This window comes from Mus pahari, chromosome X (genome assembly GCF_900095145.1).
Source record: "Mus pahari chromosome X, PAHARI_EIJ_v1.1, whole genome shotgun sequence".
Classification (NCBI taxonomy): domain Eukaryota; kingdom Metazoa; phylum Chordata; class Mammalia; order Rodentia; family Muridae; genus Mus; species Mus pahari.
The window spans coordinates 90,279,319-90,293,303 of NC_034613.1; the positions used below are offsets into that span (position 1 = coordinate 90,279,319).

General features: G+C 39.9%; 1 protein-coding gene across 1 annotated transcript in view; it reads right to left on the reverse strand.

Moving 5' to 3' along the window:
* Abcb7 (ATP binding cassette subfamily B member 7) overlaps positions 1-13,510 on the reverse strand; it is a 135,829-nt gene extending 122,319 nt beyond the window's left edge. Inside the window, exon 1 of the mRNA XM_021187585.2 lies at positions 13,319-13,510. Coding sequence (XP_021043244.1) covers positions 13,319-13,486 — 168 coding nt within the window. The 5' untranslated portion in view covers positions 13,487-13,510. The remainder of the gene's footprint in view (positions 1-13,318) is intronic.
* Between the last annotated feature and the right edge of the window lie 475 nt (positions 13,511-13,985).

Consider the following 13,985-nt stretch of genomic DNA (forward strand, 5'->3'; position numbering starts at 1 on the left):
TCAGGTGACAGCAGATGCTGGCAAGGATATAGAGAAAGAAGAACACCCCTCTATTGTTGGTGGGATTGCAAGCTGGAAATCAGTTTGGCGGTTCCTCAGAAAATTAGACATAGTACTGCCTGAGGAGCCAACTATCACTCCTGGTATATACCCAAAAGATGCTCCAACATATAACAAGGACACATGCTCCACTATGTTCATAGCAGCCTTATTCATAATGGCTAGAAGCTGAAAAGAACCCAGATGTCCTTCAACAGAGGAATGGATATAGAAAACGTGGCACATTTACACAATGAAGTACTACTCAGCTATTAAAAACAATGAATTCATGAAATTCTTAGGCAAATGGATGGATCTGGAGAATATCATCCTGAGTGAGGTAACCCAATCACAAAAGAACACACATGATATGCACTCACTGATACGTGGATATTAGCCCAGACGTTCAAAATACCTAAGATACAATTCACAGACCATATGAAACTTAAGAAGAAGGAAGACCACAGTGTGGATACTTCAGTCCTCCTTAGAAAGTGGATCAAAATACCCATGGGAGGAGATACAAAGTTCGGAGCAGAAACTGAAGGAAAAGTCATCCAGTGACTGTCCCACCTGGGGAACCATCCCATATATAGTCCCCAAACCCAGACACTATTGTGGATGCCAACAAGTGCTTGCTGACAGGAGCCTGATATAGCTGTCTCCTGAGAAGCTCTGCCAGTGCCTGACAAATGCAGAAGTGGAGGCTCACAGCCAAAAACTGGACTGAGCACAGGGTCCTCAATGGAGAAGCTAGAGAAAGGACCCAAGGGGCTGAAGGGGTTTGCAGCCACATAGGAGGAACAACAACATGAACTAACCAGTACCTCCAGAGCTCCCAAGGACTAAACCATCAACCAAAGAGTACACATGGTGGGACTCTTGGCTCTAGCTGCATATGTAGCAGAGGATGGCCTTGTGGGGGCATCAATGAGAGGAGGAGAGGTCCTTGGTCTTGTGAAGGCTCAATGCCCCAGTATAGGGGAATGCCAGGACAGGGAAGCAGGAGTGGGTGGGTTGGTGAGCAGGGGGAAGGGAAAGGGGATAGGGGAATTTTCAGAAGGGAAATGAGGAAAGGGAATAAAATATGAAATGTAAATAAAGGAAATATCTAATAAAAATGAAAAAAAACTACACTAAAAAAAGAAACTTCTATTCCCATTTATAATCTTAATAATTAATTCAAAACAATGTGTCAAAGAAAGTGTTACTTATTCAACTCTTCGGAATGCATCTTCAGAATTCTTCTCAATCTCCAGTGCTATTTTCACACTAAAACTTTGTTACTATTCCTTATCATTTCTTGTCCCTGGAAGTTTCATTCTTATTTATAACTTTTATAACACCGCTGCTCTTCTTCCTCACCACTGAGGAACCGTCCTGCTTTTCTCAAAGGAAAAGCTGCAGTTAGCACATTGCCTACTCCATAAATTAAGCTGTGCAAGAGTCACAGTACATGCCTATAATCCCAGCACTCTGGAAGCTGAGGAAGGTAGATGAGTTTGAGGCCAGCCTGAGCTACATAATGAGATCTTGCCCATGCCACTCTGACTCTCCATCCCAGGGGAAGAAAAAACCCCACTTCCAAACAATCTTTTTCCAATTACTGTATATCATTTAATGATTATTTTCTAGTATCTCCTAAAACAATCTAACTCTTGCGACCAATGTTTTATCTATGTTACTTCTACTAAATTAGCCCACAAAATGAGTTGCATTATTGAATGATACAAAGACAATTCTATCTTTAGAATCCTATTTAGGGCTGGAGAGATGGCTTAGGAGGAAGACCTCAGTACTCTTCCAGAGGACATCTCCAGCTTCTAAGGCCTCCTGTACTCACATGCACAAGCCCTACCCACACAGAGACTCACAGACAAATACATACACACACACACACACACACACACACACACACATACACACACAAATTAAAATAACAAAAAGAATGCTTATTTAAATTATGATTAATGGCTATTTATGCTGCCTTTAGAAACTAACATTGCATAGACAATATATGGATATATTTCAGAGTTCAAAGCTAGTCTGGCCTACAGAGCAACTTCTAAGACAGCAAAGGTTAGGTGTGAAAGAAAACATCAAAAACAGAAAGCTGGTGAAAATGCACATGTTCCAGCCCCAGCAAGCAGCAGAACTTGGCAGCCTTGGCCATTTGATTCTGGCTTTGGAGTCAAGAATACAAGAAAAGGGTTATGGAGGCTCCTTTCAAGACTAAGGAAAGCCACTGACGCCAGACAGGTGGCAGGGATAGCTGAATGGAGGCCCAGAGAGGACATTTCGTGAAGCTGTGAATGTGACATTTAGACTGGCCTGAAGACCCCAAGATGTTGAAGATGCCAGAGTCATGAATTATCTGCCGAGGAAAGCTGGTAATGGGGAGTAGAACCAGCCCAAGAGAGAGAGGTATGATGCAGTCAACAAGGCTGAAAGGAGTTGAAGAGCACTTGAATATCAGACACGGAGATACAGAGTTTGGAGTTTGCTCAGCTGGCTTTCAGTTTTACTTTGGTTGAGTATTTCCTGATTATGTTACCTTTCTCTCCTTTTGGAATGGTAATGTATATTCTGTGCCATTATATGTTACAAGTATGTGGTCTGCTTCTATATTCTGATTTTACAGGGGGTTACAATTAAGAGATTGACATGAGTCACAGAAGTGAGTTTGAACTTTGGACTTTTAAACAATGTTGAGACTCTTAGAATCTATGGTAACTTTTGAAGTTGGACTAAATGCATTTTTGCATTATGATAAGGCTACAAGCCTATGGTGTTCAGGGAGTGGAATGTAGTTGTTTGAATGAAAATGGCCCCCATAGAAGCTCAAGCCAGGCCCAGAGTCACTCCCTCCTCCTGTTGCCTGCAGATCCAGATGTAAAACTCTCAGCTCCTTCTCCAGCACCATGTCTGTCTACATACTACCATGCTTCCTGCCGTGATGATAATGGACTGTAATAAAAACCCTAATCATGGCAATACATTTTTAAAAAGCATTTAATCAGGCTTACGATTTCAGAGGGTTAGAGTTCATGATAGCAAAGCAAAGGCACAGTGGCAGGAACAGCAGTGAGTTCACACCACAAAATGCAAACAGGAAGCAAATAACATACAGAATGGCAGGCCTTCTGAAATCTCAATGCCTGATGATGGATGGTGTGACAAACCTTTTCTAACAAGGCCACACCTCCTAATCCTTCTCACACAGCTCTACCAACTGAGGACCAAGTACTAAAAGTGGCCTATGAGGGCCACTTTCATTCAGACCACTGCAGGATTTAAAACATTTTCCACATGAAGCACAGAAAGTGAGCAACTAAAATAAAAGGTGGCCTCAGCCTCACTGAGACTATCTCCTACAAACCAAAGAGAAAAAACAAGACTGTTTTGTTGAATATGGTGAGGGTATGTGATTATCAATAAAGCATGGCTGTAATTCCAGCAGTAGGGAGGCCAAGACAAGAATAGTCACTATAAGTCTGAAACTAGACTGGTCTATATATAGGAAATTCTAGGCTAGCCAGATATATTATAAAAGGCTGTTTCAAATAAGAGCAAAAAGAATATTCTACAATAGATATGAACATACTTGCTGAAGTAGTACCTCACCCCAGCAAAACTGGTAAAAAAAAAAAAAAAACATAAAATGGCCACTTAGCAAATGAAATAAGATTTACATTAGAAAGTCTCCAAGGGTTCAGAAAGAGAAGTAAAAATCATTTAAGAGATGACCCAGAACCCATTCCGTTTCCCTCCCAGGTCATGGTCTAGAAAGTCGTCTTGAGATTAGCACAGAGTCACACCTGAAGGTTCTAGTCCAATTGCTACCGTTCTGAGAATGACTGAACATCATCATTGCTCCCCCTTGACCCCAGTGACTTCATTCTGAAGCTAAGCTCTGATCTATTGTGCTCAAGAGCTAAATAAAACTCTCTCTACCTTGGGTGTGCCACTATTGAGAAGGAAGATCAACCTTGGTCCTGGCTTATAACATTGGTTCTATATGAGGTAAGCCACTGCTTCCACTTCTTCACCCCAGCACTCAACTCCCAAACTGGTGAGGCTATCACTCCCAAGTGAACCACTGCCCCCTCCAGCTCCAGGCTGTTCCTGGGAGATTTTGCTAGGAGAAAGAATTGACCACAGGGGATAGGGAGATGGCTCAGAGGCTAAGATCACATACTGCCATACTGCTCTTCCAGGGGACCCAAGTTCAAATTCCCAATACCTACTTCAGGGGGCACACAAGTTCCTGTGACTCCAGCTCAAGAGGAATGACTCCTTTCTCTAGTCTCTGCAGGGATACACATATCTACACACACACACACACACACACACACACGCATAGTTAATATAACAAAAACAAAATTTTAAAAATAATTGACGACATTTGCCTCTAGATATAAAAGACATTTAAGAGTAAAAGTTGTTCTTAAAAGCAAAGACAATTAATTGGGAAGGGACTGGTAGAATTATAGCTCAGAAACTAAACCAGGAAAGTTGGCATGCCTGAGAAAACCAAAAATCTGAGGATTTAGACAACCAGGAAAGGCTTTCTAGGAGTCAGAAAAAAAAGTCTCAAACACCTACCTTAGCAACTGTTCAAAAGAACAGTTTTGAGTAAGTGCAACAATTTATGCCCCAGGGCATGCTGAAAACAAGCTGCCAGCAACTACTGTAGGTAACTGGGCAAGACACAAAGAGATCCCTGCCCAAACCATTATCATCCCAGGCTGACTGCAGACATACAATAAACAGACTGTGCCTCCTGAGAAGCAAAGAAAGAGGGTTAATAGAGGAGCCAGCAGTCATAAGGCAGAAAGCACTAAAATAACCCACTAGTTTCTAAACAAATAAGTGAATAATGGGCTCTAGGAGGGAACAGACCAGTACATAGATTTGCTGTAAATATTATCTAAAATGACTGGCTTCAAAAACAAAAGTAAGCATGGCACAAGTCAAGAACCAGTAAAATATGACCTGGGAAAAAAAGTCAAAAGGAAATGTCTATGGGTCTAAAGAAACATTTTAATATTAAAGAGAAAGTGCCTTCAAAATAGTAGTTATAGATATTCTCAAAGATTAAAGTGAATTATATTGAAAAAGTAAAGAAAGATGTCATGACAGTATCTTGTCAATAGAATACCAATAAACTATTTTTTGTTTGTAGTGTTTCGTTTATTTGTTTGGTTGGTTGGTTTTTGGTTTTTCTAACTCAGGGTTTCTCTGTGTAGCCCTGGCTATCCTGGAAAATCATCTATAGATCAGGCTGGCCTCAAACTCAAGAGATCCATTCCCTCTGCCTCCCAAGTGCTAGGATTAAAGGTGTGCACCATGAAGCCCAGCTAATATACTATTTTTAAAAGGAACAGAAATAGTGGAGTACAAAGTGTTCTAACTGAAGAATTCATTAGATGAGCTAAACAGTATATTTGAAATGGCAAAAGATTTAGTGATTGTAAAGACAGATCAAATTATACAAAGTGAGTAACAAAAAACAAGAGTGATGAAAAATGATCGGAACCCCAGAAAATTAAGAATTTTAAGCATGCCATATACCAGATGTAGAATAGAAAAGTGGAAGAAAAAAGATTGATGAAAAAAAAATGGCTGAAAACTTTCCAAGTTCATTAACAACCAGAGCAATATACACACCCAAGATGTTTAACTAGTAGAAAAAAAAAACACAAAAACACCCGCAATCACCTATACTAAAAGCCAAAATCAAGGTGAAAACTCTTCAAGGAAACAACTTCTTCCTAACAAATGAATCCTAAAATTAAGAGCAGGTTTCTTGGCAGGGTAAAAAGGAAGCCAGAGCATAATCAGTTATCACATACAAATATTCTTAAAGGGTGGAAAAAGCTATCAAGCAAAAAGACCACTCAAAACCTGCAGTGAAGTTGAGCATGATGGGACACACCTTTGTTCCCAGCACTTGGAAAGCAGAAGCAGGTAGATCTCTATGAGTTTGAGGCCAGTGTCTCCTACAGAGTACCTGGACTACACAGAGAAATCCTATTTCAAAAACAAAACAAAACAAAACAAAACAAAAACAAAAACAAAAAAGTCTGAAGTGAAATAAAGATATTCCCATAGGAGCAAAAACTGGGAGAAGTGGTTAGTAAAGTACCATTTACAAAAGAACAACTGAGGGAAATTCTCAGGACTGGAAAAAAGGGTAAGTTCAAGAATAATTCAGGTTTATACACACATAAAAGACCAGAGCATCAGAAAAGGTAATTATATAACTATAAATGCACATTTTCAGGAATATAGAATTTTTCAGCTTTCATATTTAATCTGATATAAAAGGCAACTATAAAATCACTGGTATATTTTTGTAGTGTGTTAAAATTTTAGCATGTAAGCAATGCATTTGCAAATGACATCACAAAGAAGAGAATAAAAGTCCAGCTCTACCAAGCTAGGGAAATAACTCCATTTCGTAACTCGAATACACGAGAGCAGTGAGCAGAGGTAGAAATGATAAATAGGCATTCCCTGGCCGACCAGGAGAACAGGTAGGCTAACTGCAGACCTTCATCTCTCTCCTCTCTTCCAAACCCAATTCCCCCAGTCCCATCCCTAGATCTGCAGCAGACCTCCTACTGAAGCTTCTCCTCACTCTCTGCCCCATTCCCAGGACACTGAGAAGATGCTGGCAAAATGCCCTGCTTCCCTCCCTCTATGTGAAGCCCTTCCACTGTCCCCAGTCCATGCCCATCCTAAGTCTCAGGCTGCAATAAGCAGGAACACATTTTACTCCGAATTCCGGAGTAGCCTCACCTATCAGGATCTCAGAATTTCCTACCAGGCAGCACACAGCCACCATAGTCTCCTAAGAATCAGAGAGAACAACAGAAACCAAGGAAATAGCCACCCAACAAAGACCAGATATTAGCAACTAGAATTAAAATCTTCACAAACCCAGATGCCTAAATGCCAGTATAAAAACAAACTAAAAAATGATTAAGAGCCAAGACAAGAAATATACTTTCACTAAAGGCCAGAAACTCTACCAAAGTAGACCCTTAGTATTACAACATAACAGGAGCTCAAGACAAAGATCCTAAAATAACCTTCATAAATATGATGGAAGTCCTTAAAGACGAAATGAATAATCCCTTAAAGAAATCTATGAAAACACAAATACACAGTGGGAGGAAAATAAAACAATTTTCAAGACCTGCAAGTGGAAAGAGAATCAGTATAGAAAATCCGAACTGAAAGAAATCTAGAAATGTAAAATGTAAGAACTTAAACAGAAAACTCAGTGGCAAGCCTCACCAACGGAATATAATAGATGGAAGAAAGACTCTCAGGCACTGAAGATACAATAGAAGAAACACATACATGAGTCAAAGAAAATGTTAAATCTAAAAAGTTCCTGGCACAAAACATCCAGGAAACCAGGAACCCTATGAAATGATGAAATCCAAGAATAACAGGAATAGAGGAAGAAGATGAAAGACACCGGAAATATTTTTTAAAGCATCACAAATTTCTCTACTCTTTTTTTCTTTTTTGGTTTTTCAAGACGGCTACTCTGTGTAACAACTTTGGGTGCACCAGAACTTGCTCTGTAGGCCAAGGTGGCCTCAAACTCGGAGATTTACCTGCCTCTGCCTCCCAAGTGCTGAGATTAAAGGCCTGAGCCACGACAATGGGATTACCTTACGTGTTGTTATTGTTGTTGTTGTTGTTGTTTTTAAGACCAGTAGTACTTGTTTTACCTTAGGTCTCTGAGCCATCTATTGGTTCTTGGAACTTGGTAACTCAAGCAATGTCTGATAGAGGTTCCATCTCATGGAAGTCAAATCAGACTTTGGTTGGTTACTCCCACAAGCTTTGTGCCAACACTGCCCTAGCATACTGTGCTATCATTACAAAGATCAAAGGTTTTGTGGCTGGGTTGGTGTTTAAGTTTCTCTTTTGGCCTACAGAGTACCTTTCCTGTTCAATGAGCTATACAGGTATTGCCTTCAGCAATGGGACCTCTTGCAGCAAATAGGAACAGAGAGATCTACAGCCAGACATTACTAGGGGTGGGGAGGGGACAGCACCAGCCAGACAGACCTTGAAACACACAGGTCTAAATGAAATGTCTCCATCAAATCCCTTCCCTAAGGGCTCAGGGAACCCTGCAGAAGAGGTACAAAGATTGTAAGAGCCAAAGTGAATGAAGAACACCAGGAGAGCAAAGTCCCTCTAAATTGACCAAGCAAAGCTCATATGAACTTACAGATACTGACGTAGAAAGCTCAAGCTTTGCATAGGTCTCCACCAGGACCTCTGCATATGTGCTACAGCTTTCAGTATTTTTATGGGACTCGTGAGTGTGTGTGAACAAGTGGATCTCTAATGCTTGTGCCTTTTCTTGGGCTCTCTTACTTCTGTTGGTTTCCTCGTTTTATCTTGTGGTATTTTATTTTGTTATATTTTACTAGCCTTTTTAATGAGAGACAGAAAGGGAGTAGATCCAGATGGGAGGGAGGGAGGAACTGAAAGAAGTATAGGGAGGGGAAACTATAATCAGGAGATATACGATGAGAAAAGAATCCATTTTCAAAAAAAAAGAGAAAATAAATATTTTTTAAAATTTACCTAACCTAAAGATAGGCATACAACACTAAATAGACTAGACCAGAACAGAAAGTCCCCTCAACACATAATAATCAAAACACTAAATGTACAGAACAAAGAAAGAAGGAAAAAAGACCAAGCAGCAGATAAAGGAAGACCTACTAGAATAACTCATGACTTATGTCAGTGGAGACTCTATGAGCCATAAGAACTTGGACAGATGGTCTACAGACTCTGAGACTACAGATGCCAGCCCAAACATCTATATACAGCAAAATGTTCAATCAAAATAAATGGGGAAAATAAAGACATTCTATGACAAAACCAAATTTAAGGATTATCTATCTACAAATCTAGTCCTACAGAAGGCATTATTTAAAATGGTTAGTCACGTGTAAGAAAACAAAGGAATAAGTAATTCCAGACCAGCAAATTAAGGAAGGGGAAGCACACACATACACAGATATACACACACTACCGCCACCAATACCACCAGAAAAAGAATAAAATAGCAGGAATCAACAAGCACTGCTTATTGACATCTCTCAACATCAATGGTCTCAATTCCCTAACAGAGACAAACAGAATGGATGGGAAAATAGCATCCGCCCTGCTGCTACATCAAAGAAAAACAAGGACAGACATCAACTCAGGATAAAAAAATAGAAAATGATATTCCAGGGAAATGGATCTAAGCTTGAGTCACCATTTAATATCTAACAAAATAGACTTCAAACCAAAACTAATCAGAAAAGTTCGGGGAAGACATACTCAAAGGCAAACGCCACCCAGAAGACATTGCAATTTTAACATCTATGTTCCAAACACAAGGGCATGCAAGCTGATAAAAGAAACACTACTACAGTTGAAATCACATACTGACCCTCACACACTGACAGCGGGAGACTTCAAGCAACCACCGAGTCATCCAGACAGAAGCTAAACAGAGAAATAGAGCTAACTTAACTTATAATTAACCAAATGGACCTAGCATATTTACAGAACATTTCACCCAAACACAGAAGAATTTACCTTCTCAGTACCTCATGAAACTTTCTCTAAAATTTACCACATACTCAGACACAAATCAAATCTCAACAGATACAAGAAAATTGAAATAACACCCCGAATCCTCTTACTACCAGATTAAATCTGGCTATCAACAACAGAAAGCTTATAAATTCATGAAAACTGAACAACTCTCTAGTGAATGAAAAAGAACGTGTCAAGACAGAAATTAAATAAAATAAATTAAAGGCTTTCCAGAGTTGAGTGAAAATGAGAACACCACATGCCCAAATAATGCATGGGACAGAATGAAGTTCCTACATAAGTACCTACCTAAAAAATTGGAGAGCTCTCATACTAGTAACTGAAGGCCTACAACAAAAGAAGAAATCACACAAAAGGAGTAGACAGTAAGAAATCATCAAGTTGGGAGTGGGTGGGTAGGGGAGCAGGGGCGGAGGTGGGGTATAGGGAACTTTCGGGATAGCATTTGAAATGTAAATAAAGAAAATAATAATAAATAAATTTTAAAAAAAGAAATCATGAAGCTATGTGGCTGGAGAGATGGCTCGACAGTTAAGAGCACAGGCTGGCCGGGCGTGGTGGCACACGCCTTTAATCCCAGCACTTGGGAGGCAGAGGCAGGCGGATTTCTGAGTTTGAGGCCAGCCTGGTCTACAAAGTGAGTTCTAGGACAGCCAGGGCTACACAGAGAAACCCTGTCTCGAAAAAAAAAAAAAAAAAGAGCACAGGCTGTTAAGAGGACCTGGATTCAATTCTCAGCACCTACATAGCAGCTCACAGTGGTCTATAACTCTACTTCCAGGAGATCTGACACCCTCACACTGACATGCACGCGAGCAAAACACCAATGCACATAAAATAAAAATAAACCATTTAAAAAAAGAAAAAAGAAAGAAACTCAGGATTAACCCTAACCATGCCAGGTATGGTGGCACATACCTTTAATTCTAAATAACACCTCATGGGCTAAAGGACAACATGGTCTATATATCATATTCCAGGTCAGCCAAGGCTACTTAGTATGCCCATTAAAAAAGAAAATCCAAAATGACCTTGTATATCCAAACCATTATTTGGCCACAAGAAATAATGTAGTATATACATGTGCCATAATTAAACAACCCTTTAAAAATAATGCAAAATGAAAGCAACAGTCAAAAAAGGTCATATACTGAAAGGTGTGGTAGTGCATTTCTTATAATCAGTTCACAGACTGATTATAGACTAGGCTACATAGAAGGTTTTCAAGTTCAGTCAGCCTTAGTTACAGGAGACAATGTATTAAGGAAACAATGTCAAACAAAGAGACCACATATCAAATAATCCCATTTATATTAAATGTCCAGAATAGACAAATCTATAAAGAATGTATAAGTTAGTGGTTGCTTAGGCCTGGTCAGAAGAACAAAGGCATAAAAAGACAGACAAAAAAGTATGTTTCTTTTTGAGGCAATTGAATGTGGCAATGGCGGTATATATCACTGAATAGGTAGTATCCATTAATATGTCCTTTTATATAGACACAGGTGCTGTTGAGTGTCAGGATTAATACAGAGACAGTTAATGTTAAAACATGCTAAGAAAGTACATGATACCTCAATTTCTACTATTTTAAATATTAATAATATAAACTACAACTTATACAAAATTCATGGAGTGGGGATGCAGCTCAGTGATAGAATGCTTGCCAAGCTTATATAAGGCCTTGGGTTTCATCCCCAGAACTGCAACATGATTTATAATTCTTTTTAGTAGAAATAATATAGTCCAGAAGCAGCTGTATAATGAACTATACAGTTTAAATAGTATATAAAAATCCTCTGATTTTAACAACAATTTTTATACTTAAGGTGTTTCCTACCATTAATAGTATTCTACTCATTATTAGTACAAGTCAACATTTACTGTGTCCTTGGTGATTACCAGAGTATTATTTCATAAGTACCTGACACAAAGAAAGCAATAAATGAACGAATAGCCTTGAAGGCTTTCATTTATCAATTTTTGTGGCTTAGTTTCCTCATCTGCAAAATTGGAAGGGCTAGATATCATATTCTTTAAAACCATATTGTTCAACAGCTTTAGCTATGTTGTCAACATGTCCCAGCCAAACCTGGCTATTAAATACCTGGAATGTGGCTAATAGGGCGAAGAAACTATTTTTTTTTTTAATATTAATGGCTGCAACAAGCTAGTGGCTATGGTTCTAGAGCATAATGCACTATATATATATATATATATATATATATATATATATATATATATTCTCATAGCCCATCCCAGTAATCACATTCTGTGGGAATATGTGAACAAAAGTTCACAAAACTATTCTTCCCTTAATATCCAAAAAACCTAGAGTTTCTTTTCTATATTACTTAATTTCACCTAGAAAAGTGCTGACCTAATCACTGACATTTCATAGCATTATAGTAAAGACTCTTTCCATCTCTAAAATATTATTCTCTATACTAATAACAAATGTTCAGGATGCAAACTATACCAATTACTATAAACTGATCACTTCCATACATGTATCAAATATCACACCACACTCCATAAATATACACAATTATTTGTTGATTTCAAATATTTTTCTATTTTAAAAATTGTACAATCCTTGTCACTTTATATGCCTGTCATCCCAGTACTTGGTAGGCTGAAGCAGGAGGCTCACACACTCAAGGCCTAACTGGACTACAAAACAAGACTTTGTCTGTAAAAAACAAAACAAACCACAACCCTTGAAGGCCTAACTGTATGCTTCTCTTGACTTCTGTTATCTAAACAGTGTTTATGATTATAGTAGTAGACATTAAATATTTGTTGACAGGGAGTCATAATTTAAGAAATTGCTTTCCAAACAAAAATGACAGTGTATACTGATGAACACGTGGTGGCAATTAAAATATTGTCAATATATGAGGGAAAAAAACATAAACTAAAGTACAAGTACCACAGACGATTTTTAAAAACAAACTCTTATTGAATGAGCTAATGGTAGCCAATATTTCGAGGTAGCATAATCACTGGCAAACTAAGGGAATGCACAAAGAACATAATTGAGTAGTCATAGCAAAAGATACCAAAGCTTCTGTCTTCGAGCAGTGTACATTTTGGAGAAAAGGATAATTATGGTTTTGTTTTTTGTTTTTTTTGTTTGTTTGTTTGTTTGTTTTTGCCTCCGAGGGAGCTCCCCTGTCAGAGAGTTAATGTACCAATTAAACGTGCAATTTGTTTATAGGTGGTGGACTGTCCTGTTTAAGTGCACTGGCAATTTCTTACTCCCGATTTAGTGCACTCTGAAGCCCGGGCCATTCAACAGCAAATTCCATGGCGAACTTTTGGAAGCAGCCCCGTCTACGTCCCATTTACTACAGAACAAGGGGCAAAGCCCTCTAGGACGCCGGCATGGCAGGTGCCCTGTCCCTGAAACCTCCCGGCTCTCTGCTGTCCCCAAACGTGTTCTTCCTCTCCGCCTCCAATTCCTAACCCTAACTTCCTACCCTCGCCGCCACTCTGGAGCTCGCCCTGACTCTCTCTCCTTTCCTTCGGCGCGCTCCCTCTGACCTGAGGTCACAAGGGCAACCCTTTCGCTATCAGGTTCCCCTGTCCTTCACCCTGCTCTCCCCAGCGCGCCGCCACACACCTGGGACAGCCGAGCCCTTCCTGACGCGCCGCGCTGGGACGAACTCCATCGCGGGCCTGAGCCGCAGATGGAGACTAGTGCCCGGGTCACAACTGCCGAATGTTTGTGCTTTTCGAAAGCGACCGCCGCGGCTGCCCAGCGCCAGGAATGTATCGCGAGCAGCGCCATCTTGAGCGAGGAAAAAGGAACCGAGAGAGGAGGATTGTGGGACGCCGGCGGACTGAGCGCCGCGGCTTTCATTGCTTCTCCCCTCCCCCCCGCTCGCGTCCGACACCGGAAATAGCCTGTGTCTGAAGCTGCATGTGCTTAGGTAGAGCTTTGCTCTTTCTCCCCCCACTCCCCGGAGACTCGGGCTTTTTCTTGCACAACCCAGACCATCAGACTACCATTGTCCTTCTCTCTTTTCTTAGCGTTGCCAGATAAAATACGAGATTACCCACTTAAATGTTATTTCAGATAAATAACAAATGATTGGGATAATTATGTCCCAAGTGTTGCTTTGGTAAAGATGACAACCCTATCTTGTCTGCCATTCTATTCCTTTCTTGTCTCCAACTCAATGCCATGCTCCACTCTCTCCATAACTCTCATTCTTCCTGTGCATTAACGTTGAGGATTAAAGTACAGACATGTTTGCCCCTGGAGAAGGCTTCACAAGTGAGAGTCA